The sequence below is a fragment of the Canis aureus genome, chromosome 16 (genome assembly GCF_053574225.1).
Source record: "Canis aureus isolate CA01 chromosome 16, VMU_Caureus_v.1.0, whole genome shotgun sequence".
NCBI lineage: Eukaryota > Metazoa > Chordata > Mammalia > Carnivora > Canidae > Canis > Canis aureus.
The window spans coordinates 9620126-9648093 of NC_135626.1; the positions used below are offsets into that span (position 1 = coordinate 9620126).

Below are 27968 nucleotides of genomic sequence, written 5' to 3' on the forward strand. Positions count from 1 at the left end.
GGAGCTGGGTATGTGAGTATCTATAGTGCAGTTTCTATGCCCTTCTGATGGAACTATTTTGTAATTGAAAGTTTCAGAATGAGTGAAGAGTCCATTTCAAGGGCCACCTGGGTGTCATAGTGGTTGAGCATCTGACTTTGGCTCAGGTCATGAGCCTGGGGTCCTGGGATCCTGTCCCACATCGGGCTCCCCACAGGGACACTGCTTTTCCCTCTGCCTATGTCCCTGCCTCTGTCTCTCATAAATGAATAAATTAAAATGCTAGGGGGAAAAAAGTCTCTTGACTCTGGTCTGGTTCTGGGAATGTATCCTAAGGATATAAACTAAAGAGTGTGCGAGTCTGCTGTCTGTGCAGCCTGAGAACACCCTGGAAGGTATATCCCAACTGCTAAAATAATGCTCAACCCGGATGGGTGGGGAATATAGTTTTGTGTTCTGTGCTTTCTAGGTTTCCTACTAGGCGCACATGCCACCTCTTGTAATAAGAAAATAAGAAGCAAGAGAGGGGAAGGATGAAGGAAAGCTCAGTCGTGGTGAAAACCCACTGAGGGGCAGCCTTATTCCAGCTCTGCAGGTAAATGAGATATTACAGTATTACAATACTTAATATGATGCACTTACTATAGTTGTTTTCCCCGAGGCGGGTGGACCTAATATCACAATCTTCGGCACTGTGGAAGAGAAAGATTTGAATGTCACCACCTTATATGACAGAGCAACCTCCAGAGCCTGCGGTGCTCCGAGGGTATTCATTTCCTTCCTTTCCCAGATTTCATTTTCTGCAAGTGACATGGTCGTTTGTAACCCAAGGGCTCAGAGATGCTCTTACCACAGAACATACCCTCTATGTTTAGAGAGGTAAGTGATCACTGAGACGGTTTATTTTTCTGTCTCCAAGGGGACATGGACACAGTAACTTGTTTGCCAAACTAATAAATATCAAGAACAATTTGGATTTCAAGCACCATAAAGCATTTTAAACAGGGACTTTGTCTTAGGGACACGCTCTCAAATAAAGCTGTATTTTATGTAAATGACCTTCTGAGCATATACACACACATACATGCCTTTTTATTTAGCAAATTGTATTCCCCATCATATTACTGAGGGAAATAATGGGGGAGAGCCTGGAGTATATAGGCCAGATTTATAAAACCCCAGATAGAAAAGTCTTTGTTTTCAAATGTGGGCATTTCTATGCAAATGGCTTGCTTCAGAGGGAGACCGCTGGCTCTGGGCGGTTGCTGGCTCCACATAATTCCTATAGCAGCTTTTCGATGACTGAGTAGGTGCTGGCCCACTGGAAAAGACCAGACCAGTATCTTAGGAAAAGGACTGGAAGGCATGTGTTCCCGGGTCAAATTGGGATTCAGGACATGGTGTCTGGACAGGTGAATCCATGCTGATTCCTCTGCGCACCACCTTGACTTAAAGCCACCCCTCTGCCCCTAAATGTGGGGAACCAGGAGCACAGAACACACATTGGGAAAGCAGATCTCTCTCCTCACCACTGTTGGCCTGACCCCTGAGCCAAGGGGATGATGAACATGTCCCATCTTGTTCATATACTTCAACTCACTTGAGCTTCTGAGGTCTACATGCAGAGCCCATTCCTGCCAGGCCACCGGGAGGGCCCCTCATCTGTGCAGAGGACAATGGACGTGCATGACCTTTTAGTTTGGAAGTGGAAACGGAGAAGGAGCTAGTGTCCATTTGGCCCATGATTTAATGATCAGCACATTTACACCCAGCCAGGCTGCGTGGGTGTAAATATAGACCTTTGCCCAGATTCACAGCACCTTCTCGTTTTCAGGGAAAACATGGAGGGAAGGTTTAAGATGATTCACTGATTCACTCACGGAGCACCTTGTCCTTGCTCAGTGTTGGGACCGATGCTGCCAAGCAAAGCATAATGGAACATTGGTAATTGTGTTAGGTGGGAATTGAAGGGGAGCAGTCGTCCTCCGTGCCTGTCCCTGACTAGGCACTGTCCCTCTCTCCTGGAGAACATGACAGCCTCAGCACGTCATGGCTTTTTGCTGCTTCTTCGATTTTTATGTGTCCCAACTAACTGCTCTAGAGCACTGTTTCCTATATTTCTAAACACTTATAAACCTGGTCCTTTAGCCCCAGTGATGTGTGAATTTGCTTCTTGGAAGCCCCAGATCTTTCCTGTTGGTGGTGATGTGAATCAGGGATGGGGGTGGGTGGGAGGAAGGCCCTGGACAAGGCAGCACTAGGGCATCTCCTCCAGCCCCGGCTACTGGCCTAATGTTGCCACGCTTCAGCTCAGCAAACCCTTGCACCCACTTTCCTCTCCAAGGCAGGCTCAGCTGGGGTGCTTCCTGCCCGCCCCAGTGCGGCAGACACAGTTGGCCAGAGCCACAGTAAGGGAGCAGCAGGTGGACCGGTCCGGCTCCTGTGCCCTTCGCCTGGCTGCCTGGCTGGGACTCTGGCCACAGGCATCTGCTCAAGCTCCTCAGACCTCAGGCCAGACACAAAGGGGCTCAGGGTCTGCGGAGCCTGAGGAGTAGGGGCCACACCCCCACAAGAACCTTTTGGGAATGAGTTGACTCCCAAGTCATGTATTCATCTTGACAAAGTTGCGGGGCTCACAGGCTGCTTTCCCCTTCCGGGCTCCCCTAAGTGGCACCCAAATTGTACACATCTATGAAATTGCTTTAAAAGGGGGAACATCCACGGCCTTTCTCCCCACCTAATTTCTCGCACACATTTATGTGATTAATTTCAGTTTCTTAAAATCTAACACCTTGAAACTCCAGCTCTGCTCATGAGTAATTATTTATAAACAGTGTCATAAAAGGCTGCTTGACTGCCAAGAGTAATCAACTTCTTCAAACCACTTCAAAGGAAATCAAAAAACCTTTCCATCCACAGATCCTTTTGAGGTTTAACTAGGAGCATGATTTAAAATTCACAAGAAAACCCTTAGGTATTGGAGCTCTAATACACAGCTTTCTTGGACAAACGTTTGATAAAAAAACGCAACATACCATTATATACACCATCACCTGCTTTAATATTGCCCAGGGCTACTGTAAATGCTCACTTTGTACTAAATCTGCTTTTCTCGAGGCGAAGGGGCTGCCAGCCATGTGCCGGGGGCTCCCCTTGTTCCCTCCTGTGCATGCTCACCAGGATGAGTCTGGAGCCTTCTCTCCCTCTACACCAGCCACTGGCCATGTGAGCCACTCTCCACCCCACACCATGTCCAGTAAGTGGAGATGCTGAGTGCCCAGCTTTCTGCAAACCCAGGCCCCTGCGTGGCTGGAAGGAGGCAAGATGACCTCACTTACGAGCCCAGGGCAGTGAATATACTCACTGGACGTCAGTGGGCCTCCCTTCATCTCTGGTCCTCTTCCAGACCACACAGGAGCAGGGTTCAACTGTTCTCGGCTTCCTTTCCCTCCAAGAAAACTCATAAAAGGCCTCTTTTGCTTTACTTGTTGGCAGAGGCCTGGGCACAGGGGGAAACCCACATATGTCCCTCTCTGTTATTTACTTAGTGGTTGGGACTTGAGCAAAAAGGGCAAAGAGATTCCACCATCCATAAGGGCAGCCAGCCCATGGCCTGAGAGAGGTTGTGGGAACAAAACACCCCCCTCCAAAACAGTGGCCCCTGGGATTCAATGCCTCTACTCCCTTTGGGGCCAAAAACCTTGACTCTGGCTCTTGAGGAGGCCAGGAGGCCGGCCCCAGCTACAGCCAGACGGGGCAGGTCTGCATTCTTTGCACCCCTGCTTGGGAGCAACACGGCATGCTGTGTGGTCTGGAGAAGGAATAAAGGCTCCGTGGCAGGTGCCTCAGAAAACACCATGAGTGAACGGAGGAGGTGCTGAGGAGGATGGAAAAAGGTGAAGGGACGGAGGGAGGGAAGAGGCTGCACAGGTGGTGGTAAGGCCAGCCCCCAGTGTCTGCTGCGGCGCTGAGTCTGAAACAGAAAGATGCTGGTAAAGTGGATGGTTTGACACTGAAAATCAAATCTGCACACAGATGAGCAAGATTAAAGTATAATGAGAATCTGCCTCAAATTTCAGCTCTTGAACTTCCAGCTGAGGGGCTGGCCGAGTCCTGGGGCTCAAGGTTTGAGAACGCATGGCAGCATGTACCCCGAAGCGAAATGTTTCAAACTGGCAGGATGAAGCGGCCCCTGCAGCCGCCCACCGCTGGCCAGGCACTGCCCCCTCCATCCCAGTCACCCAAGCACGCCCCCCACCCCCCCGGTTACCAATGAGGACACTTAGGCCCAGGTGGGGCCAGGCTCCCTCGCCAGTTTCTTTACATTCTTTTTTTTTTATGATAAATTTATTTTGTATTGGTGTTCAATTTACCAACATACAGAATAACACCCAGTGCTCATCCCATCAAGTGCCCCCCTCAGTGCCCGTCACCCACTCACTCCCAGCCCTTGCCCTCCTCCCCTTCCACCACCCCTAGTTCGTTTCCCAGAGTTAGGAGTCTTTATGTTCTGTCTCCCTTTCTGATATTACCCACACATTTCTTCTCCCTTCCCTCATATTCCCTTTCACTATTATTTATATTCCCCAAATGAATGAGAACATATAATGTCTGTCCTTCTCCTATTGACTTACTTCACTCAGCATAATACCCTCCAGTTCCATCCACGTTGAAGCAAATGGTGGGTATTTGTCATTTCTAATAGCTGAGGAATATTCCATTGTATACATAGACCACAGCTTCTTTATCCATTCATCTTTCGATGGACACCGAGGCTCCTTCCACAGTTTGGCTATTGTGGCCATTGCTGCTATAAACATCAGGGTGCAGGTGTCCCGGCGTTTCATTGCATCTGTATCTTTGGGGTAAATCCCCAACAGCGCAATTGCTGGGTCGTAGGGCAGATCTATTTTTAACTCTTTGAGGAACCTCCACACAGTTTTCCAGAGTGGCTGCACCAGTTCACATTCCCACCAACAGTGGAGACCACAAATGTTGGAGAGGATGCGGAGAAAAGTTTCTTTACATTCTGACAAGAGTGCTGACATGCAGTGAACCCAGGGGCCCCGGGTGGTGGCACCTCACTGAATTCACTCACTGAATTCACATGCCATTAGCTCTTGCTCTGCTCCTATTTCACTTTTCCTTTGCTTTCGCTTTGTTTATCCTGTACTTTTGCTTCTGCTCTAACTTTGCTGTTATTTGGTGGTGGCAGTACAAGAAAGCCAAACTCGGCAGAGGGCACCCAGTAGGGTTCAGGTAATAGCAACACCTAGTCCCTGTCCAGACTCAGGTGGGAGGAGGTGGGAAGGCAGACACATGTGCCTCCAGAAAGCCACAAACGGAGGCCTGGGTAGGAGAGGCCTGGCTGGTAAGCCACAGTCCACAGCAGGGCCGCCAGGAAGGAAGGGCCACTCTGCCCCCCAACGCCAAGAAATAAACAGCCAGTCAGAGAACGGAGGCCTCTCAGGAGAGTCTCACACCAGAAGGCCAGGTGGACAGCTCAAAGTGACAGTTCTCCTGGCCTTCCGTGCTCTCAGCTCCATTTCCACCTGTGGCACGTGGGCTTACCACCAACATCAATCCTCGAGTCAGCAGAGGCTCAGAAAAGGGCACAGTTGTGCTCTCCATGAGCCACTCTGCTTAGGTTGGTGAAATGGCACTGGGATCTGAGCAGCCCCTCACTCTGATGCTCTTCAGCCAAGCCTGAGAAGGTTGGTATCAGGATCTGTGTCTGGGACATGCAGAAAAGGCCAGGTATGCCCGGTGCCCAGGCAGGCCTGGGGTCTCCTCTCTCCCGCCTTTCTTTGTGCTTGTTTTTCAGACTCCTAGCATCCTTCCTCATCTTAGGCTTGTGAACCTACCACGGGGCACTTCAGGCCTCTGTCCCTCTCAGCTGCGCCAAGTGCTAATTTCACTGGTGCACTGGTACCTCCTTCAAAGTGGCCAGGATGCCAATGAAAAAAACATCAAAGCTCCCAGATACCAGCTCTCCCTGATGGTTCACACAGGACGGGAATGATCCTCCACTTGGCAAATCGATTGTGGAATGGAATGCCCTTCCCTTCTCCCTGGTCCTGGGCTCTGGCTTTGGGGCCAGCTGGCCTGCACTTGGGCCGAGGTTTGAGAAGCTCTGGTGCCCACTAACGGGCACCAGTCATGAGACCCTCAGGAAAAGCTGAGTGCTGCCTGTCTAGGTAGACCAGAAACCAAATTTCCACCTGACAAGTGAAGTCATCACAGAGCTTAAACCCAACAGGCGAGATCAGATGGGACCCACAAACACATTAATAATTGATTCCATGGGCCATTCAGAGGTTTTTGTTTTAATAACTTGGCAAGAGACTTTTTTAGCTGTGCCCCCGAAAGAAATTAAATCGGCCACCATTCCATGTTGTCAAAAGCCCTCCCCACCCGGTCCAGCCCTCCTTCAGACACAGGGAGGACAGAGGGGTTCACAGTGGTTAGGCAGGGAAAGGAGAGGGAGGAGGCCCATTCGGATGCTCACCATTATCATTGTCTTGTTGCAAGTGAGTGATCATGAACGGGATGGGGTCCTTGGGCTGGTAGATCAGGAGTTGCTCCAGCATGTTCTGTGGGCACAGGGCAGACACCCAGGGGGTTAACACCTGCATGGGCATTCAGGGCCCTGGGCTCAGGCTCAGGTGGCCCAGCACCCCGGTCGCTACCAATATTGGCTGGTCTGATCCCTCCACCACACCCACCAAACATGCCTTCAACTTGGGATCCAGCCCCTGCCCCAGGTGCCATCTGCTTTAGTTCCCCATGAGCAGAGACATGAGGGAAAAGCCACATAGGTATCGCTGGGAGACCCCTGCAGGGACTGCACCCAGATCCAAGAGCAGGTGGGCCCAGGATCCTCTACCCCAGTCCCTTGGTGCCTCCCAGACATGCCTTCTCTCAGTTCTCTTCATGCACCATGTTCATGTGCCCCTCAGAGCCTTAGCAAATGCTATTCCCTCAGCTTGCAACGCTTTTCCGAGTCATGAGGTCTCCATGCAATCATACCTTCCTGATTACGCTCACCAGATAAATCCTGTCATATGTTCCTGTAGCCCCCACACGTCCCTGTAATTTCCTCATCCTTGTCCCGGTGCTGGGCATACTCACAGTAGGTGCCCAATGCCAATGTCTGCTGGGGAGGGCATGGCCAACACTGTTGCCCGTGTCCATCCAGAATGGGAGAGTGGGACAGAATAGTTACCAGCCAAGTATCTAAATAGTCCTGGGACAGTCTGGCCATTCAGTTCCATGGAAAAGCAGCTTCCACGGTTTCAGAACAAGAGGCACAGGAATGAACTGGGGGAAGTGATAGGAGCTGAGCTGGTGCAGTAAGGAGCATCGTTTAGGGACAACCTAGAGGGCGGGGGACTTTTGTCCTTTGGGGGTGTTGAGCTCGTGGATGCGTGTGTAGACAGCAGAAAGCTGTGAGAGGTCCTAGCTCCACTCTGTGCCTCACCAGCAAGTCCCTTCTCTTCTCTGAGCCTCAACCTCCCCAGCTGGTGGAGACCCCACTGGTGGCGGCCTCTGATCGGTCTCACTGCAGAGGTGGTGTTGAGATGACGCTAGCTGGTTCACAGATGAGTGTTTTTCATTTTACTTTTCAACAGTTGCATATCTAACCCATATTAGCAAACCTAGGATTTCAAGGATTCTGCCTAGGAGGAGGTAAAACAGGCTAATCTTTTAAAAAATGGGCTGATTTAAAGAAATGACTACATTAAAGTGGAATTGTGGTGGTAGTATGTGAATTGATACATGTGATAACATTTCATAGAACCGTACACACACTAAAAGAAAGAAGTGCAGGTAAAGAGCGCCTGGGTGGCTCAGAGGTTGAGCGTCTGCCTTTGGCTCAGGTCATGATCCTGGGGTCCTGGGATCGAGTCCCACATCGGGCTTCTCACAGGGAGCCTGCTTCCCCCTCTGCCTATATCTCTGCCCCTCTCTCTCTCTGTCTCTCATGAATAAATTTTTAAAATCTTTTAAAAAAAAGTACAGGTAAATACACATGAAATCCAAATAAGGCCTCAGTGTGGTTAACTGTTTTGTGCCAACGTCATTGTCATGGAGCTACGTTAGATGGTATTAGTGGCAGGAGCTGGGGAAGGGTACAGCAGAACTCTGTGCTGCCTTTGTAATATCCTGTGGATCTAAAATTATTTGAAAATAAAAAGTGTAAGAAGTGAAAATGGTAAAAACCATGGAGGGAACCCACACAAATGACTAAGGACTGGAAATACTGGACGAAAAGCTTTCTCGGACTGCTCCGTCCACAGTCCCTCTGAGGTACACCGGGCTCTCTAGAGCAAACCACAGCCCCCTGGGGAGCTGGCCCAATCCTGCCCACCAGCAGGTGATTTTTAACTCGGCTGGCCATTTGCTTTTTCCTGGACTGGCCCACTCGGTTTTGGAGAAGTCTCTCCCTCTGTCAGTTAACACTTTCCAAAGGAAACACGTGTTTGGTGGAGAGATGGAGACGGTTCTAACTCTGAGCTCTGCTCCCACGGGTGCAGGTCAGAGGCTCCACGGAGCACAGGCATCACCACAGGGGTGCCTCGGGATGGGCTATGCCTGGAGGAGCAAGTGCTCTGGACACTGGGCTCCAGCTTCTCTTAGGCCCTCTCCACCCCTGAGTGGCAGAGTTCTTTCAGTCCAGCTCCTGAAAGGCTTTGCCTCCAGGAGGTGCAGAAGGGCACCCAGAAGGGGCAGGGCTTTGCCCAAGTGCACACGGGGACTGAGGGCCCCGACAACTCAGAACCCAGGACGAGAGGTTGCGGGCAGCCCCGAACTCCTGGCCCTAATGAAGAAAGGCCATGTGGGAAATGCTGCTGTCCCAACCGTAGGGCTGGGATCCTGGGAGGCAGCCCTCTCAGGGGACGGGGATGTCGCCCGGAACTCGAACTCGGACAGGCCCCAGCTCAGAAACCTGGAGGTGTCAGCGCGGGAGGGGCCTCCCCGAGAGGAGACCAGCTCTCGCCTGTTGGCATTTCACAGTTGCCCGAACTGTGGAGCGAACGGGACTTGGCCCAGGCCTCGGAGCGGGCTGGCCCGGAGCCATGTCCACATCCTGGCCAGGCGGCCTGCCCTCTTTCCTCCCTCCTTGGTCCGCAGGGCAGGGGCAGGGGGTCCGCCGACCGAGGCATCCCTCGGGGTCCCGGCGGTGCCGGAGCCGGACACCGCCCCCCGCTGCGGGGAGGCCCCCGGCCGGCCCCGGTGTCGCGACGGGGCGCGGCTGCCCCGGTCACCTGCATCAGCTCGAACACGTGGCGCTCCTCCCCGTACTGGGGCATTTCCGGGGGTATGTGGTGCGGGGCGGTGGTCGCGTCCATGCCCGGTGCAGCGCGCCCGCTCCCTGGAGACCACCGTCGCTAGGGCCGCCGCACGCGTCATCAGCGCGCGCCCGCTCCCTGGAGACCGCCGTCGCTAGGGCCGCCGCACGCGTCATCAGCGCGCGCCCACCGGGGGCAGGTGCTTCCCCGCGGGCAGGTGCTTCCCGGCCCCGGCCTCACCCCGCCGTCTGCTCGTCTCCGCGGGCCCGCGAGGCCTCTCCAGCTGCGGCCTTCTAGGACCGGAGGTGCTCCAGCAGGGCCCCGGGTGCCGAGACGCCGAGGGGCACGTCCACCCCCCCCCACCCAAGGGGGCGGGTCCTGCGCTGGTTCCGCCAACGCACCCCGACCCGGGCGCTGACAGCTCCGAGGGCCGGCCCGGCTCTGCTGTCGGGGCCAGACTTTCCCCATCTTTAAAATGAACAGAGGTTAGGGGACGGCTTGAGAAGGTAGGGGAGTCCCTGGGGGGCTCCTAGGGGGCTGGGCGGGAAGGCCTGGGCTCACGGGAGGGGCCAGGGCGGCCACGTGACCCTGTTGCCATGGCACCCGCGGGAACAATCGGGCCCGCGGCTCCTCCCCTTCTCGCCGTCCCCCCACCCCCCCCACCGCCGCAGCCCTGCGAAGGGCCTCCCCGCCCCCCGGGGCCCCAGACACCCTCGGAGGCACTCCAGCTTCAGCACGCTCTGTGAGTGAAGGCCGCTCTGGGACCAGCGAGGTGCAAGCGGGCCGGGGACGGAGCCGCCGCCGCCCCGGGGCAGGGGGATGGGGTGGGACCTGGGGGGCGGGAAGGAGCGCCTCAGTTGCGCTAATGCCCAGGGGGACAGAGGCAGCCTGGTATCAGACGCTGCGCTGGACTGAGAACTCTAGCTTTTTGTCTTTTGCCGTTTTTCGGAGGAGCTGCTGGTTTTGAGCTCTCAGTGCTCTTAACAAAACTTGTGGGGTCTGTACATTACGGACAGGACGTCCGGCATTGTCAATACAGACTGCTCCGAGTTCACCTCCTGGCTCCACCTAGCCGTGTGAGCCTGCTCCGTGCCTCACTTTCCTCCCCTGTGAAGGGGAGATTATGGAAGGATTTCATGAGCTAATGGGCCTGAAGTATTGGTAGCTGGCATGGAGGAGTGCACCATGTGTAGGGGCTACTATTAGGCATATTATCTCGTTTAACCTTTGCGCCAGCCCTGAGAAATAAGTACTTTCATTCCCATTTTACAGGTGAGAAACTGGAGGATCAAAACGGTGAGAGAAGTAGTTGGCTGAATGACTTCGGGCAAGTTATTTCCCTTTTTGGGGCCTCTTTCCTCATCAGTTGTTGATCGTGAAGCATTAAAATCAGAAGTCCCCTTGCAGATCTTATCCAAACCACCTCATTTTACAGATGGATAAACTGAGGCCCAGAAAGGGGGGACATTCTTGGCCAAGTTCAGTGTTGAGCAAAGGCAGAGCCAGGGCTTGACTTCTAGCCGAAGGCTGCACCACCAGCCACTTGCCCAGAGATATGCTCTCCCGTGTAAAAGGCTCCAGTTCTGTCTTGTGCCCTCAGAGCTGCTTCCTCAAAGCGTGCACACCTTGGTTGGCTTTCAGAGCCAACTGCAAAGACAGCTGGGGAAGAAAAAGCGTGCCGCCTCCCCCTGAACAGGGAACACAACAACCAAACCTGCAATTTGCACTGGAGAGGTTCAGTTTGCTTCCTGGACATTTCTGAAATGACTTGCCTTTCTCCTCATTTATTTTAAGCCCTAGGCGCTTTTCATACCACGATTTAATCTTCTTTAGCAGCCTGGGAAAATACAAATCAATTAAAGCCTAAAACCTATTGGGTAATCATTTTTTCCTTCCTCCTCCCCCAGATCGAGAAGTGCCTGCACCCTGTGCCTTTCATCCAGACTAATTTGGCTGCAGTGACTCTCGTTCAAGGGACAATCACTTTGGATAGCTTATTACAGCTCTTCTCACGACATTCCTGGCGTGCATGTCACAAGTCGCTAGGATCAAGAACCAAGTCAGTTTTGCTCTCAGGGGCTCTTGGGGCCACCAATTGAGGTAGCATTGCATCCGTAGAGAACTTGACAGCCCCAGGAAGCCCCAGGAGGGTGGCAGGGAGGCAGACACATAGGGCAGCCCCTTCTGGGATGGGGAACAGAGAATTGTCTCACAGGAATGGAAATGAGACCCCAGGGTCCAGCCAGTGCATGACCCCTAGGGGGGTTCCGGCAGCTTTTCAGGCCTTTGGTGTCCTCTCCACCCCACCCACTGGCTTCCAACCCTGGCCAATCTGATGTGTGGCATGTCTATCTCTATGGACCATCATGGGAGGGAAAGAGGGAGCTGTCCAAGCCCAGACTTTATGAAGTCAGGCAGAGCCAAGTGGGAAATCTTGGCCTGCTCACTTCTAGCTGGGTAACTTCAGGTTTGTTGTTTCTCACATAGGGGTAATCATGGTACCTTCAAGGTGAGGACTTAACGCATGGTCAGCGCTTTCCTACAGCCCCGTTGAGAGTAACTGCTGTTAGGAGGATTGGGGTGGGTGTTCAGGATCTCCTTGAAGGCTGGAGCGTAGCTCTAGTTTGTCTGCCCCCCCACACACCCAGCCCCTGCAAAGGACCCTCTTGCAGACAGAAGCTCTTCATCCTGACATGCTAGTCCCACTGCCCTGCTTGCTTTTGTCTTTAGCAGTGCCCTTATCTAAAACATGGTTCATTCGCTCATCCTTACTGTTGGCCTCCCATACTGAAAGATAAATCCCTCCAGGGAAGGAGATATTGTCTATTTTGTTCAGTGCTGTGTATAGCCCAGCACTCAGAATGGTGAGGAATGAATGAAGGAACGAATGAATGCATGATGTGCTTCTTATCCCTTTTGGCCTGCAGTGGTTCTCCTAGCTTTGTGTGATACTTGGGGTCCCTTAGCCTTACCCTGTCCACTGCCTTCTGTGCTTGCTTTCAGTATTCTCACATAACCCCCTCCCAGCCTCGAGCCAGGGGCCCTACCTCTCCTTTCCGGGAGTCTCTGCTGCTTTCAGGGCGCGCACCATGCCTGTCATGGCATGCCCCCTGACTGTGTGCACACGGTGTGATCACAACAGCCCTGAGTGCCCTGGCAACCAGGCACTGCCACGTGCCAGGCCCTGGGCTCCACACTGCCACCTGCCACCTCCTGCAGTGCTCACCCCAAGGCTGGGAGGCTGACACTGTTCTCTCCTGACAGCCTATTAGTACTCAGAGGCTCACTCCAAGGCCGGCAAGGAGTGGAACCAGGATTTGAACCCAGGACTATGCAACTCCAGGGCTTGGGTTCTTCACCACCCACCACAGCTCTGAGCATTTTGGAGGAGGGCCAGACAAAGCATATGCTCCTCCTCCTCCCCAGAAACCCACCTGTGTGCTGGGCTCCGACTTTTCTAGGCTTCAACCCCCAGGTCACATGTAAGCCAAGCCCCAGGCCTGTGGTAGGTGAGGCAAGTGAGGCACTTGCCTTGATGCAGACCGTGAGGGGTGCCTGAAACCCCGGTAATCAGGACAAATAACATCAAAATTAATGCAAAAACTCCATTGAAAGGGAACTATTAAAAATGTGAAGCCAGGATCAATATTACTTGTTCCTTTTGCCCAGGCTCCCCGGATCAGCAAGGCGTGGCACTGGATCGCATCCCACATTTACTTAAAATTCAGATACTTTGTAGACTTTCTGGTATTAACTTTTATTTCTCCAAATTGTGTGACAAATACTTTTACCTAGCTCGACTGCTGAGTTTTGGGATGTCCCCTGAAATGTCACACTGAATGCCTCACCTGCCCTGGTAAGCCTATACCATGAGAGGCACACCCCAAAACCTTGCCCCCCCTTTACTGTGTCCACCATTTCTGCCTCTGGGCAGGGGGAGGGGGACTGTGGCAGGTGTTCCAGGTATCTGAAAAACACAGGTACCCACCACAACCCCACAGCCCAGGCTCCCCTTCTCGCTCACCCACTATGGGCAGGGCGCCTGGCCCAGGCCCAGGCCCATGGAGCTGCAGCTGCTGTGAGCAAACACAGGCATCATGGTTCCCAGGGTAGGGCCTGGGCACTGCTGCTGAATGCGCTCCCTGGGATGTACAGTAGACCACTGAGTTTCCCGGGGTACTGTTATCAGGGCCCATCCTGGTGTGGCTCCATTCCCAGATCTCCCAGTTCTCAGCTTTGCTGCTCCCATCATGTCCTGGAGGCCACCTCCTTTTTTTTTTTTTTTTTTTTTTAATTTTATTTATGATAGTCACACACAGAGAGAGAGAGAGGCAGAGACACAGGCAGAGGGAGAAGCAGGCTCCATGCACCGGGAGCCCGACGTGGGACTCGATCCCGGGTCTCCAGGATCGCGCCCCGGGCCAAAGGCAGGCGCTAAACCGCTGCGCCACCCAGGGATCCCCTGGAGGCCACCTTCTGATGTGTTCTTGCACTTCCTTTCATCCCTCTTCTTGCCATGGGGATGCCCTCCCTGCTCCAGCCCTGCTGTGGGCTCAGGATGCCAAGGGACACCCAGCAGAGAGAAATGCCTTCTGTCCCCCTCGGGCTCGGTCCTCTACCTAGGGCCTTCCAGGAAGCCTGGGATGTCTTCTTCCCCACCCTTGCCCTTGCCAGGTGGTGTCTGGCCCCTTCCACTTGCAGCAACTCACTCAGACCCTAGGTTGGCTGGCCTCCTCTGACCCCTGCTCATGTGGGGCGTGTGTTGTACTGGGTCCTCGTGGTGGAGGCACAGTGGCTGGGGCAGCTTTGAGGACTCCAGTTACAGGTCAGGAAGCCTGGGACCTAGAGTGTCTCCAACAAGCTTGCTGTGACACCCTGGACTTCGGTTCCCCCCTGCCCAGGAGTTAAAGGGAGTTGACCGACCAGGGTCTCCAGTTCTAGCACTCTGTAAATCTGTGACCTGTGACATCTTGCGTGGGCTCAGCAAAACTGTGATGTCACAGAGAGCAGAATCCACAGGCTCTGCTCACAGAGGAGATTCTAGACGCATTGTGGGCTATCTGAACCACGCTAGGGACAGTCTGTGAGGCACCAAAAGAGAGCACTCCCTGTGGCGTGGATATTTCCCATCAGGCTCATTCTTTCCATGAACGTGGGAGGCGGAGAGGAGTTGCCGAGGGCCAGCCCCCACCCTGAGAATGTGCAAGGCTGAGATCAGGGCTCCTGACCCAAGCACAGAGCAAGGAAACCGCCTCTTCTCAGACTTGACAATCCAGTACAGACTCTTCCGCTGCTTGGCCCACTGGAAACAGTCCCTAGACTTTCTCACGAATTGCAAAGGGGCAGGTGTCTTACGATAAAAATCACAGATTTGATACTCTGTGACCTATTCTGTGATCCCCTCTGTTGCTGACAGCACAGGAAGGCATCGGAGGCTGTGTGTGCATGTGTGTATGTGTGTGTGTGTGCATGTGTACCCCCACAGCCTGGAGAAACTGAGGACCAGAGTAATCTTTGTCCATGCTTGAGAGAAGGAAATCATGGTTCATGGCAAAGTACGTGTCCTTGGAGGGTAAAGGGACCTGGGTCAGGCTGTATTCTGTCTTGGACAGCCTGGGGGGATCTGGAACTAGTGAGGTGCTCCCCGGAGAAGGCCCTGGCCATGCTGGTCCGGGCCTCCAGAGCTGGGTCTGCAGTCTGTTTCTGAGGGCCTCATCCCTGTGCTCTTGTTCCCTGTAGATCCCTCTCCTTCTGTGAATAATCGCTGAGGAAGACAATGAATGAGGCAAAGGAGTCCCTTCGGAGCATCGAGCAGAAATACAAACTCTTCCAGCAGCAACAATTCACCTTCATCGCCGCTCTGGAGCACTGTAGGGAGAATGCCCACGACAAGATCCGACCCATCGCCAGCATTGGGCAGGTGGCGTCCCGTGGGCTGCCGGGCGGTGGGGCCAGGGTTCCCCGGGGACTCCCGGGCAACACCTTGCTTGGAAGGTGAAACTGAGGCTCAGAGTGCGGCAAGCATGCTTGTGCCAGGGTCAGGACTAGTGGGATGAGCCCTGCATCCCCTCCCCAGATATGTGAGTGAATAACAAAGTGGTTACACATGAGGGCTGGAGCCTGCCGACCAGGGTTCAGATCCCAGCTCAGCCCCACGGGCCTTCAGGGACCTCAGGCCGAGAGTCACCTGTGTCCCAGTCGTCTGCTCTGTAGAGTGAGAACAACTGCACATCCCCAGGGAGTATGTGGATTTAGGGAGATCATGAGGGAGATGCCCCGCCCGTGTCTGATGCCTGTGGTCCTGGCTGTCTGATCCCACTGGGGCCTGAGAAACTGCGCCGTGCTGGGCACATTGCTCTTCCCGTGTGCAGATTATCACAGTGTGCTCTGCAGGACTTGGAGGCCTGGAGATGAGACACGCCTTCCAGGAAGTGACCCACACCTGGGTGGGAGCCTCCCAACTGCAGACGTGCTGCAGGCCCATGGGCCAGCTTGTGGAAGGCCAGCGGTGCACGGGTGGGGGTGGGGGTGGGCAGTGGAACTCAGAACTCCTTAGGAGAAGCACGTGTGCGCCCCCTGCCCCCCCAAAAACAGCAACCCTTGCTGGCAGCATCCTTTAAAAATCCTTTCGTCTAATAAATGTAAAAGCTTCGCCCAGTTTTTTAACTTGAAAAGTTTTAAACCTACAGAAAAATATCCTTTCCCCTGAACTATTTGGAAGTTAGCCACAGCCTTTCTAGCCCATTCCCCAATGGCTCAGACTTCCAAGGCCATTGGACAGGTTTTTGGCGTCGGGAAGGAACATCTGCGACCCACACCCCCACCGCGACCCACACCCCCAGCCCAACCCCCAACCCCAGCCTCTGCTCAGAGTCTGCATCAGCGGTTGGTGACCCCCGGCAATGCATGCGCACAGGGGAGTGGCCTCCTTGCCTTAAGTCCAGCGGGAGGCTCTTGGTAAACAATGCCCCATGGTCTGACTCTGTGTGAACTGTTGATTCTTGGTGCTTGCCCTGCCCTCCCTGGGCCTGGGTTATCCTGAGGTAACCCGCACACACACCAGATAGCCCGGTGACTCTGTGTTATAGCTACATCGTGGTGCCTCGGGTGGCCGGATGTGGTGCCCCACATCCATGGAGGCCGCCAGAGCCTCCCCCCCTTACAGAGCTGCAGTCCTTAGAAGGAACCACTCAGATCATTTGGGAAGACCTCACCCCAGCAAAAGAAAAGCAACCGGCAGTGGCAGGAAAACCCTGGCTTAGACTTAGGAATTTCTGGCTGCTAGAGGAGGGAGGTAATGCCCCCAGCCACCAGTTTGTCACAGGGCATGCGTTTGTGAAGTGGGCCAGTGAATCTGGTCTGGACCGGAGCCAGTTCCTCCTCAACCCACAGCTAGGCCTCTTGCCTCTCCCGACCTCAGATCCAGAGTGATAGGCAGGGCAGGGGGGGTGGAGGTTGCATGGAGGGGAAGAGCCCCTGCCAGGGAAGGACCTCCATGCCCCCTGAGGAGAGTTAAAAGTGGATCAACCATATTACCATTCTGAGCACCTTTAATGATTTCAGAAAGGTTTCCCTGCTCTTGTACCTGGAACACTTGGGAGCTTCCGTGTTGTTTTGGCATTGAAGCTCTTCATCCTAGAGTTGATTTTGGTGTGTGGTGTGAGGTAAAGACTACCTTTTGTTCTCCTATGGAAGATCCCTCTCCCAGGGAGAGGCCCTGGAAACACAGGACAATGAAACTTCAAAGGATTGTAGTGCCTTCTGCTTGCTTCTCACTCCTGAGGAGTGGGTCCTCTGAGCAGGCTTGAGGCATGAAAGGTCAGGGAGCAGCCCTCTTTAGGTATGGGCTGAAGCATGTGGAGCCTGGTGCAAGGTGGGAGCTCAGGGCCCAGAGCTGGGGCCAAAGGCCAGCCTAGCCACTCTCCCTGGTGCCCGAGCAAGTGATTTGACCTCTATGGCCCCCACTAGTCACCTGCAAAATAAGGACTTGAAAAGGCACCCAGCGCGTAGGGCTCAGGTGAGGGTGTTGTGAGGGCCAGGCCGCAAAGCTCGGCACAGTGCAGGGGGCACTCCATGACGTTAACTGTATATAGCAGCCTGTGCATGCAGATGCTTCAGTGTGACTGGCCTCTGCCCTGTGACTCTGGGAGGCTGGGAGGAACAGGGGTATGGGGCGCTGCTTCCTGGTGTTTGGCCCAGAAACTCACCAGGGGCCCAGTGGTGCTGCCTCAGCTCCCATCGTGTGGGCCCTCACAGGTGCAGAGCTACACAGAGCACTACTGCAACAACTCCACAGACCGGCGCATTCTGCTCATGTTCCTGGACATCTGCTCGGAGCTGAACAAGCTGTGCCAGCACTTTGAGGCCCTGCACTCTGGCACTCCGGTCACCAACAACCTGCTTGAGAAATGCAAATCCCTGGTTAGCCAAAGCAATGACCTAAGCAACCTTAGAGCAAAGTAAGTCGCTTCTGGGCCTGTTTTGGAGGCCCAGGCAGCAGGGCGGGGCTGGAAAGGAGGGGTCCAACAGGAAGAAGCAGCCTTCTGCATGAGGGCAGGTGCCTCCAGGCCCCCTGCCCAGGTGGGAAATCTCAGGCCCACTGATTTATTGGATGGCCCAACCCCACCGATCATTTTACTGAAGCTGAAGATAGAGTGGGACGCAAGCCCTCTCACTGGAGTTGACACCCGGCAAAGGGAAGGGGATCACAGAGCACATGTTCCCAGAAGCCCACAGAGAAGCCTCAGCCCTGCCAGTGTGGCTACCTAGTTAATTCTGCGCCCTCGGCACAAAGTGCCATATTCTGGAGCATATGGTTTAGTTATTGGGGTGAAGAAGAGTCAGAGGGACTAAGCAGTACATTTTGGAGCAGTTATGGCAGGTTTCCACAGCCCCTAATCTGGGTTTCTACAACCACAGGTGAGTGGTTCCAGAGTCCTGCCCCTCACAACAGGATTAGCCAGGGTTTGTTGCCCAACATCTGGTAGAGAGTGTGGTATGGCCCATGCAGCCCTGAAACCTCCCCAGGGGATTCTGATGTCTGCAGTCTGGATCAGAGCCTGCCCCAGGTCTGGATGAGTCCCTCTTGCCACCCCACAGGTACCCTCATGATGTGGTGAACCACCTAAGCTGTGACGAGGCCAGGAATCACTACGGAGGCGTCGTCAGCCTCATCCCCATCGTCCTGGACTTAATGAAAGAATGGATCGCCCACTCGGAGAAGCTGCCCCGCAAAGCACTGCAGCATGTGAGTGAGTCCCAGGCACGCCAGGAAGCCATCGGGGCGGCGGCCACTCATCCTTCCTGGACCACAGGCACCCAGCCTCGGTTAAGAAAACACAAACGTAGGCAACTTACAAAAGACAGCCCCAAACCTAGGAGGAATGACAAAGGATGTTCAAAACCTCCCTGGAGACCACCTGGCGGGAAACTGTAACTCAGAGCTGACAACCTGCGTCCCGTACAGTGCTTTGTCACTTAACTTGGTCTCCACTGTCTGATCCATTCTTTGGCACCCACAGCCCCCGCCACTGATGAACCCCAAGGGGGCCTGCCCAATATACTGTCGAGAACCTCTCTCCTTTCTCACTTTAACTTCTAAGCTCTTGCCTCTGAGTGTCAAGGTCTGTGCCAATGAAGAGGACCCCCACTTCCAGTGTTGTTGGGAGAGGGTGTTCTGGGGAGGCAGCTGAGAGCTGGGGCCACTGGCCTGCCCACGTGCACCCTGCCAGGCCCGGCCACGCTGCAGGTCTGGCTTTCCTGATCGATCCACCGAGCTGGAGGCCTCAGAGCTCCTTTCCCGCCATAGGGGCAAGTAGGCAAGGCCCAGCTCTCTGCAAGACAAGGCTGTTTGGCCTGCCGGGAGGCTGAGGGCCAGCATGACGAACTTCCTCAGTGTGATTAGGTCTCTGGGCCAAAACCCAAAGTGGAGTGAACCTGCCTTCACTTCTCCTTTACTTGGGAGAGGGAGACCATGCAAGAAGCCGGAAGAATTCTGGTCTTATGGCTCCTGTGCAAGGACGGTTACCTGATTTTCACAACACTGAAGGCCCCGACATTATAAAATGTGTCTCTGGCTTCTGAGCTTGCTGGAAGTTCTCTCTGACTGTTGGTTTTTCCCTTCACAGGGGGCGACTTAGCTTCTGTATTCTTGCTTCCTCGAGTGCAACCATCAAGAATAAAAAGTGTTCTCCTACCTCTCTGCCTGGCTCGGGTTTCCTGGGACTTATCCCTTAAAGACAACTGCATTTATCCTAAGCCCTCAGAGGACACTGGGCAGTAGCCTCACAAGCAAACCACGAGCAGAGAGCAACCACTATAGATGCTTGCTCTCAGGAGGTTCATGCCAAAGACCCACAGGCTGGCGCGGGGACTCCTTCCATAGTCAGAAGCTATTCAGATGAGAATCTGAATAGACCTCTGAATTTTCCAGACAAAATAAAAAACTGCCACCTCTGAGTCTGCTTCTGCCATTATCATGGGCAGAGCACACTGATGTCCGGGGGCAGCTGGAAATGTGCGTTCCCAGGAAGAGATGTGAGGTGAGGCTGGACCTAACAGCTGGGTAAGGTATTTCCTGCCATCTTCCAAACACCCAATAACATCACAGAAGGAAGGTGGTGGGTGCAGCCTGCACCAGACCAGTAAGCTCTTGACAACCTCGGTGTTGTTGGGCTCCACCAAAAGGACTGTATTTTTTTTTTTAAGATTTTATTTATTCATGAGAGAGAGAGAAAGAGAGAGGGGGCAGAGACACAGGCAGAGGGAGAAGCAGGCTCCATGCGGGGAGCCTGACATGGGACTCGATCCCGGGTCTCCAGGATCATTACCCTGGGCTGCAGGCGGCACTAAATCACTGCCTATCCTGTCTGCCCCAAATCACCACGGCTGCCCCAAAAGGACTGTATTAAAACCAACGGCCAGCAACCCCCAGGGAGGTGAGCGCACTCTAAGCATGGACAGCAGGGCAGGCGGGCAGGCGGGAGCATCTCAGAGATGACTCAAGTCACCCCTCCCATGTCCCCGTGCCACTCCAGGGGAAAGGCAGGGAACTGAGGCAGACAAAGGTAGGACCTATGGCTGTGCCAGGTCATTGGCTAGAACACAAGGGGACTTACAGAGACCACAGCCAGATTCTACTTGTCAGCCCCTCCTCCAGCTGCCCGAGGTAGCCAACCAAGCCAGGAGCCACCTGCATCCAGACAGGTCCCTGCTTTACCTGCAAGGCCTTCGGAGGCCAGCATGAGTCACTTCATGTCAACACAGCAGAGTAGTGCAAAACAATAGATTTTTATTTGTTCACAGTTAAACACAAGCAACTGCCTTGACATTTTAGAACATTCTAAGAAGGACAGCAAACCCTTTTGATTCCAATTCCCATTCATTTAAGATTGTACCATTTTCTCTCGCAGTTCTTGTTTATGGCATCTGACGTGGATTGTTTGACATGCTTTTTAAGATCGAGGCGGGAAGGTTTAAACCTTTTGACGAGAGGACTTTCTCAAACTTAAGTAAAAGCAGTCAGTTAAAAAAAAATCTTTTTTTTTTTCACTGATGGGATCCCTTTAAACTGCAAGTTAGCCATATGTGGTTGATCCATGATTGAGTTATAAAACTAGATTACGTCTTAGCAAAATCTGTTCCTCCGTAATATGTTTATTATGGTCCATAGAAGTCTTCTGAAAAGTGATCACTGATTCTTCCTGGTGCAAAATGCCTGGCTGCCTCTTTGATCAGCCAAAGTATCTGCTGCATCCAGCAGCGCCGTACCCTCCTGTCCAAACACTGTAGCGAGGTGGGGGAAGGGAGGAGGGGTTGACGTTGGCGGGAGGGGGTCTCAACGCTCAGGACTCTCCTCTAAAAGATCTATTCCAATGGTTCAACTATCCTACTTATCCCACAGGATAGACAATTCGGTGGCAATGGGAAGGGATAGGAAGGGAAGGGGGAAGGGGGAAGGGGGAAGGGAAGGGGGCAGAGGGTCCTCTGCCTTCAGTAATTATTTTCAAGGCCAGAATCAGTTGTGGACACAGGTGCTCACTATCCCAGGCAAGATTCCCTCTTCTCTCAGGTGAGCACGTACAGACTGGAGGACGGTGTGGAAAAGATGGAAACACCCTCCCCATGCATGTCAGACAGGCAAGGATGGGAACATGAGCCTCAAGGGGACAAGGGTCACAGCAGCAGCCTCAGGGACGGGCCCCAACCTAAACTTGCTCTTTCACCTATACAGAAAAGCGCCATCAAGGGCACTGATTCCTCTGCAGTGTCAGGGAGGGTAAGGCTCGTGTGACACAACTCTGGACAGAAGCACATACACAGACACGGTGGTGCTGGAGATGTGTTCCGGCACGTGTGCCTCGGGAGTGGACAGGGAGGTGTGCTGATGGGTCATTCCTGGAGCCCCTCTCTTCCCCGCAGGAGACAAGCTCTGGGTGGGATTGTGCTCGTCAGGGACCACCCCAAGAGGGGCTGGCTTCTTCCAAGAACATTCCCAGGCTGGGTGGCCCCTCACCTGCACAGCAGCTGGGGACCAGGCCTCCACTCTGCCCACACCCTTCTTACACCTGCGTGGCTTCCTGCCACTTCTCGGGGGTCTCCATCAGAGAAACAGTCATCTGCATGTGGCACTTCCTATCACTTGTCTTCCATTCTGGCTTCGAGTGGCATGTTCTAGTATTTGGTACAAACTCCCACTGTCTAGTCATAGCACATGCTATAGTCTTTACACACAGACACCCAATTTTTCATTTGAAACTGTGAGTCTGAACTGCTGAGGCCCAGCTCATAGGATCCCCTCATTGCAGCCACTGTTATCAGTCATCCCCTCATATGCAACAGCAAGACTTTGGCCTTTTGTGACAAAACCACTGGAAACTACACAGGTGGTGGCAAATGGGGCCAGCTCAGGGCCTGGAGTTTCATGTTCTGCCATCCTGACTTTGCTCTGTGATGTGCCAGCCTCTGGGACCACGGCGGCCTGCTGGACTCCCAGGCTCCCTGCTCAGGAGAGCTGGCCTCTTCCCCTCTGCACAGCACATGCACTCCGGCTCACACAGTAGCTTAACCTATCGCCTCCATCTGTGCTCCCGGAGCCTGGTATGAACCCCTGGCAGCTGAAACACAGCTGAACACTAGGGAGGCCACGTGTGCCCACCGGCCGCACCCAGCTGGGCCTTAGCACTCAGCTGCACGGATGCTTTTAAAAAAAACCTCTTGACCCAAAAAATGACCCCTGTCTCCTCTGTGTCCTGCCTTTGGATCGGTTTTCTCACCCATGACAAGCCCCTCCTTCCAATATCATACTAACAATTTTTGTGGACTTTATGGCAAAACCCCGTCAAAACCTTTTTTAAAATCCCTCAAAGTCCTGTCTGGGAGAGGTCCATGTGCATCTGTCCTACAGCAGACTCAGGAATGTGCCTTCTCTGTGGAGACAATGCTGCCATCTCTGCCCGCCCCTGCCCCACCCCACCCTTGACCCCCACTGCTGATACTGTAGTGCTGCTTTTGAAAACAAATTTCATGCTGCCCAAGAAGCAGACTCCAATCGCAGGGCCTGTGCCGACCCTGGTTAGTGTCATGTGGGGATCAGAGCAGGTCACGCACACTGGCCACATGGCCCTGAGGCTGACAAGCCTGCTCTGAGTGGCGGGGTGGAGGCTGCTCAAGCCCGACGTGGGTCAACACCAAGCGGCTTGAACCATCTGGTTCTGCCCCTGATGCTAATTATTCTAAAACATTTGCCTCGCTGGCTCCCAGATTCAAATTCCCTCTAGTGTCCCTCTACTATCACCTTTCCATCCTTTAAAAAACTTGCCACAACCCGATCAAGTGACCTGTTGACTCCTGGCAGGCAGGTTTCTCGTTTTTAAAACTGAACTAAATCTGGCTGCTGACTTGATTCCTGAAACTGTTTAGGCTGGGTAAGTTCAACAGGCATCCAGGCCTCAATGCCCCAGCCTTGGCTGAACAAAATGCATGACCCGCTAGAACCCAAAGGAGGCTGAGCGCAGCTCCCCTGGGTGGGCTGTGGTTGTCGAGCTGAGCAGACAGCTGGGTGGGAGGGATGTGCCAAGGGCCCTGGGCCCAGACACCTGCCTTGGAGCCTCCAGCACAGGCTGCAGCCCACTTCACCATGTGGCCACCTCCTTCCCTGGATTTTTACAATCCGCCCATGTTTTTTAAAAGGTTTTTTTCTTTCTTTACATTGGCTTCTGCCTTTGCCGATTAATCAGGGAAAAGGCTTTGATTTAAATGCCGGGTGTCTTTGTTCTGTGGCACAGGTCTCTTGGGCTGGGGGAGGGTGAGCATTTTGACCTGGTTTCAGTAGATATCCAGTTAACATTTTTTTTCCCTTTCTGAATTTGTTGTGTTTTCCTTTTCTAAAACCGACCTAGGAATAGGATATACTCGATTTTAAGCTTTCCTTTGGACAAATTCACCACATGGGGTTATCAGTAATCCATAGAGGACATCCAGCGGCAATTGCCAGGTGGGGCAGGGCCAGGCACAGTCGAGCACACTTGAAGATTCTGTCCTGATGAGGCCTTCCTTGTGCCCTTGTAGTCTTGGTGACACAGCATCTCTTATGACCTAGCTCCCTCTGGTCAGAGGTGCTAGATTATTTACTGCAACACTACATAGAAGAGACCTTTACCCTCACATGCTGGAAGCTTCTGTATGCGGTAAGATTTCGTACTGTTACAATCCGTCTTTTCCCCTTTCATGGCTGACCCCTCTTTTAACTCAAAGAATAAAAAGAGGAAAACCAAGTTCATCAGCTCTTTCCTACCAGTCTCCCCCTGCCTCAGCAAGGACACTAAGCAACAACTCTTAGGCTTCTAGCATCAACCTCCAGAGCCTGCATTGAGTTCAGATGCTGTGCTGGGTCTCCTCCCCTGAGCATGTGTGGTCATCCCAGGGTGCATGTCAGACTAACTTTGTCAATGCTCAGCCATTACTAACATGCAGGAAGGGAGCAGAATCAAGCTCCCTGGAGGGCCGGCCCCAGAAAGTTAGGGTGATGTGAGAAAGCTGTTACCTTTTTGGTGGTTTAGAACCTGCAATGGTGAGGCGGCTCTACCAGCCTGAGAAGCAATGAAGAAATTCTTTGGACCTTCAGAGCCTTTCTGCTGCAGCATCACCAAGAAACATAAACTCAAAGCCTCAAAGAGGCTCATGGGAACACAAAGGGAGAAAGGCAGACAGACGGGGGCAGGGTGCGGGGGGAGTGGGGTAGGGATGAACCACGAGGCTCAGCTAGCAGATCCCTGCTCCAGGGGCAGTTCCCCATCCACAAGGGCTTCTCGGGCAACTACTCAAGCCACCAACCTTCCCTCCTGCAGAGAGTAGGTTTTACTGCCCCCATGCCAGTCTGGTCAGAGCAGTCCCAGCTTTCCAGCAAACACCAAATAAATAAGAGGTAGGGGGGAAGGGGATGAAGCATTCCCTAAGGGGAAGGATGGTCTCCACGGTGCCAGTTCCAGACTTCTCTAACAACAGACATTTGTTCACACAGAACTTTCTAGGAAGCTTATCAGAACTGCCAAAAGAACGTAAGGATGAATAAACCATTGTTTCTCTAGATCTGCTGCTTCAGATGCTGAACTTCAGAACCAAAAAGCAGTGAAAAAGTCTCATGTAAAAAGTTTCCACATGATGATGACCAGCCTTGCATGCTACATCCCTGTGGAAAGGGACAAAACCAGACTTACCTGCAACACCACCAATTACCTGGGCTAATGGAGAGCCAACCCATTCTCCAAGTTTCAGGAAAGGAGAGAGTGGTGTGTTAGACTCAAAGAGTAAATTTGGCCTCATATTGCACAGGTTCAAAGGGTGCAACCATTATGGGGGAAGGAAGAAAATAAAGCTACTGAGGAACGCAAACTGGCCCTCGGATTAGTCCACACTGCTGGGTAAATTAAAGACAGGCTGGGGAGTGGGCTGAGGGGAAAGTTAAGAGGCATTTCAATGCCAGATCCAAAAACCGTTCTGCATTCAGTCAACTGTCAAAAGGACCTCCATCCCATTTCCACCGCGTGAGCTAGCCACCCAGACCCTAGAAATAGGAAAGCCTGGGAACGAGCATTCACACTTCCTGTTCTATGCCAACAACCTGCAAGTTAACACTGATTGACCGTCATCCTTCACTGTGTTCATGATGAGTCTCATTGTAGTCCATGATGTGGAGCTGTCCAACACTGTCTGGGTTCGGGGAGGTGGGGTGTGGGCCATCAAGGGTTGGGGGAGTCTTGGCTTCCACACCCAGGTCTTTGCCCAGTTCTGTCTTTAGCGTCTCAGAAAGGCTACTGATGGTCACACTGTCCTCATCACACTGGCTCTCACTCTTATTACGAAATAACTCTCGTGCCTTCATGCCTAGGAAGCTTTTTGAACTGGGAAGGGAGCCGACAGTAGTGGGAATGCTGGTGGCAGGCTCTCCCACGGTCGTTTCCCACCGACTGCTGAACAGGCCTGCCCTCTGGTTGGGGGGTTTCTCTGGGGTTGAAAGCTCGCTGCTGCTGCCGCCACTGCTGCCACCTCCACCCCCTCTACTTCCACTGCTGCCCCGTGCACCACCAGGCCTGGGGGGCTTGGTCTCGCCGTTGTGGCCAGATGCCTCTTCATGGTGGTCTGTTACAGAATCTGAGCAGCCATCCTTACAACAGGCAAGCCTATAAGAAATCCAGGGGGGAGAAAAGGGACAGTGTTGGCAGCATCTGTGCTGGGAGCCATGCAGCTACAATGGCATGCTCACACAGACACTGAGCTCTGCACTTTAGAGCAGAGAACCCAAGAGTGAGGTCTCAGCAAGAGAAACCGAGTCTCAACGAGGGACAGGAGACAAATGGCACACGAGGACACCTCCTGTGACTACATCTCGCGATTCGGGGCCAAGGACAGGGACGCAGAGAGACCACCGGGCGCAGGGGGAGTCTGAGTGCCGCAGCCCTGCCTAATGCAGGGAGGGTTCTCATGCCCTGAGAAGCATGCCCTGTTTTGCTGCTGGCAGCTCAGGGACGAGGCGAGGCTCCTGCTCTCGCCTCTTTGTTCCTACCTTTCTTCTGCCGCTTCAGCTGCTTCTGCTTTTTCTTCTTCAAGTTTCTTCAGGAGCCCATCCTTCTCCAACCTGCCGTATAAATCTAAGATCTCCAATTCAAACACTTGGGTGATCCTTTTCTGAGCCTCGTACCTGCTCTCTGCCGCCTGCAGCTGTCCTCTGAAATACAGACCATCCCAGAATATAAAATGCCCTACCAACAAAGGAACACATCACTGCAGAAACCTGTCCCCACGGGAGTTACCTTGCCTGGACTTTGACGTCCTCTAAATATTTCTTCTGCTCCAAAAGAAGGTGGTCTTTCTTGGCCAAGTGAGATTCCAGTTCCAAAATCCGTTTCTGAGAGGTATCGAGCCTCTGATTCTGCTGGAGAACGTGGCTTCTGTTTTTCTCTAATTCTTTCCGACACGCAGCTTTCATCATCTCTACCTCCTACAAGAGGTGCTGGAGTTAGTCCCTGAGAAAACGAATGTGCTGCATCCACTGTGCAAAACCGAGGCACTAAGCATTGAGGAGGCACTTTGGTGCACTGCTGCTGGAAATCGGATTTGGTACAACTTTCTACAAAGTAAGCTGGACGAAAGTATTAATCTAATAACCCCTCCTGGAAATCTGCCCCTGAGGAAATCATTTGAAACAAGACTAGACGTTTTGGCACAAAAAGAATCATGCAGCATGTTTAGAAGGGCAAAAAAAAAAAGTACTGTTAGTCTAATGCCAGGAGAACAGTTAAGTGAGTTAAGGTACATTTTGTATATACTTTAAAGTTTTTAGTAAACTTACAGTGTATGTGTCAGTAAAAAGATAAAAAAGCAGGCTTTACATAAAACCACATGAACAGTAGGATCAACCACATAAACGCTGACAATCACAAACACCCAATGAAACCATATAGATATTCAGTTAAAATTTCAACACAGTGATGTCGTGGGTGCTTCATTTTCTTTTAGATTTTTCTCCTTTCACACCGATTAAGGGAAAGCTAGTGGGCGCAGCATGGTGGGCAGGTTGCCCTGCAGGCTTACAGATCACGCCAGGCAGATGCGCTGCCTGCCGACAGACCAAACCAGGTGAACCCACGGCAAGTGTACACTCATGCTCAGGAGAGACACAGAAAGAACATTCTTCTAACAAATATGTGTTATGTTCTTCTTGTGTGTTTTTTACTGCAGTAAGGTATACATAACATAAAACTTACCATAGATTTTTTATTAAAAAAGATAAACCCTAAGTAGCAAAGAGATGAGCTTCCATGGAAGTGTCCCTGCCTTGATGATTAGCAGTGAATGCTTTCTTGGTGCATAGAACTCCACAGCTTTACACTCAGAACTGCACACCAGATCATGTGGCCATTCTAGCTGTGCCCAAGGGCTCCAGACTTCAACACAGGTTAGGTGAACAAATCGGGCCTTTGTCATCAGTGACAGTAGCTCTTTACGGAGAATCAAAGGAAGTACTGAACTAGGAGCATCCATGTGCCTCCATGAACCCTCACAGCCACCGCAGGAGGTGCTATACTCAGCACCTACCAGCCAAGCCCAATTGACCCTCAGATACTACCACCCTGCCTCCCCACTTGACTAAACAAGAGGAAGCCTGACTCCTGGCCCAAGGGCAAATCCTGACAGGTT

At 52.9% G+C, this 27968-nt stretch overlaps 3 protein-coding genes and 1 long non-coding RNA gene across 31 annotated transcripts in view; 2 read left to right on the forward strand and 2 right to left on the reverse strand.

Moving 5' to 3' along the window:
• Positions 1–9408, reverse strand: part of AK8 (adenylate kinase 8) — a 127760-nt gene extending 118352 nt beyond the window's left edge. For 6 of the 7 annotated variants that reach the window (XM_077851216.1, XM_077851215.1, XM_077851221.1 and 3 more), the window contains exons 1-3: positions 9249–9407; positions 6488–6572; positions 622–671 (exon numbers count right to left, since the gene is read on the reverse strand). In XM_077851216.1, coding sequence (XP_077707342.1) covers positions 622–671; positions 6488–6572; positions 9249–9332 — 219 coding nt within the window. In that variant the 5' untranslated portion in view covers positions 9333–9407. Of the gene's footprint in view, positions 1–621; positions 672–6487; positions 6573–9248 lie in introns of all 7 variants that reach the window. The other variant, XM_077851217.1, reaches the window with a different exon arrangement.
• Positions 9409–9473: 65 nt separating this feature from the next.
• Positions 9474–19467, forward strand: SPACA9 (sperm acrosome associated 9). 10 transcript variants are annotated; one of them, XM_077851232.1, is made up of 7 exons: positions 9474–9778; positions 10545–10599; positions 11180–11331; positions 11760–11852; positions 15012–15192; positions 17529–17731; positions 18372–19467. In XM_077851232.1, exons 5-7 carry the CDS (start codon positions 15049–15051, stop codon positions 18706–18708), a joined length of 684 nt encoding a protein of 227 aa, XP_077707358.1. In that variant the 5' UTR covers positions 9474–9778; positions 10545–10599; positions 11180–11331; positions 11760–11852; positions 15012–15048; the 3' UTR covers positions 18709–19467. The 10 variants fall into 10 exon arrangements, with proteins under 10 accessions (XP_077707358.1, XP_077707357.1, XP_077707355.1 ...); XM_077851238.1 differs by lacking the exon at positions 11760–11852 and having other exon boundaries at positions 9485–9778; positions 18372–18519; positions 19400–19467; XM_077851231.1 differs by lacking the exon at positions 11760–11852 and having other exon boundaries at positions 11180–11372.
• Positions 19468–20542: 1075 nt separating this feature from the next.
• The window catches only part of TSC1 (TSC complex subunit 1), a 50545-nt gene continuing 43119 nt past the window's right edge, over positions 20543–27968 (reverse strand). For all 13 annotated transcript variants that reach the window (XM_077851198.1, XM_077851193.1, XM_077851203.1 and 10 more), the window contains 3 exons: positions 26582–26769; positions 26335–26496; positions 20543–25951 (listed from right to left, as the gene is read on the reverse strand). In XM_077851198.1, the coding sequence (XP_077707324.1) occupies positions 25417–25951; positions 26335–26496; positions 26582–26769 (885 nt within the window). In that variant the 3' untranslated portion in view covers positions 20543–25416. The remainder of the gene's footprint in view (positions 25952–26334; positions 26497–26581; positions 26770–27968) is intronic.
• On the forward strand, positions 22781–27845 carry LOC144285723 (uncharacterized). Its single transcript, XR_013353952.1, has 2 exons — positions 22781–23959; positions 24793–27845. It is a non-coding gene; the product is annotated as an uncharacterized LOC144285723 (long non-coding RNA).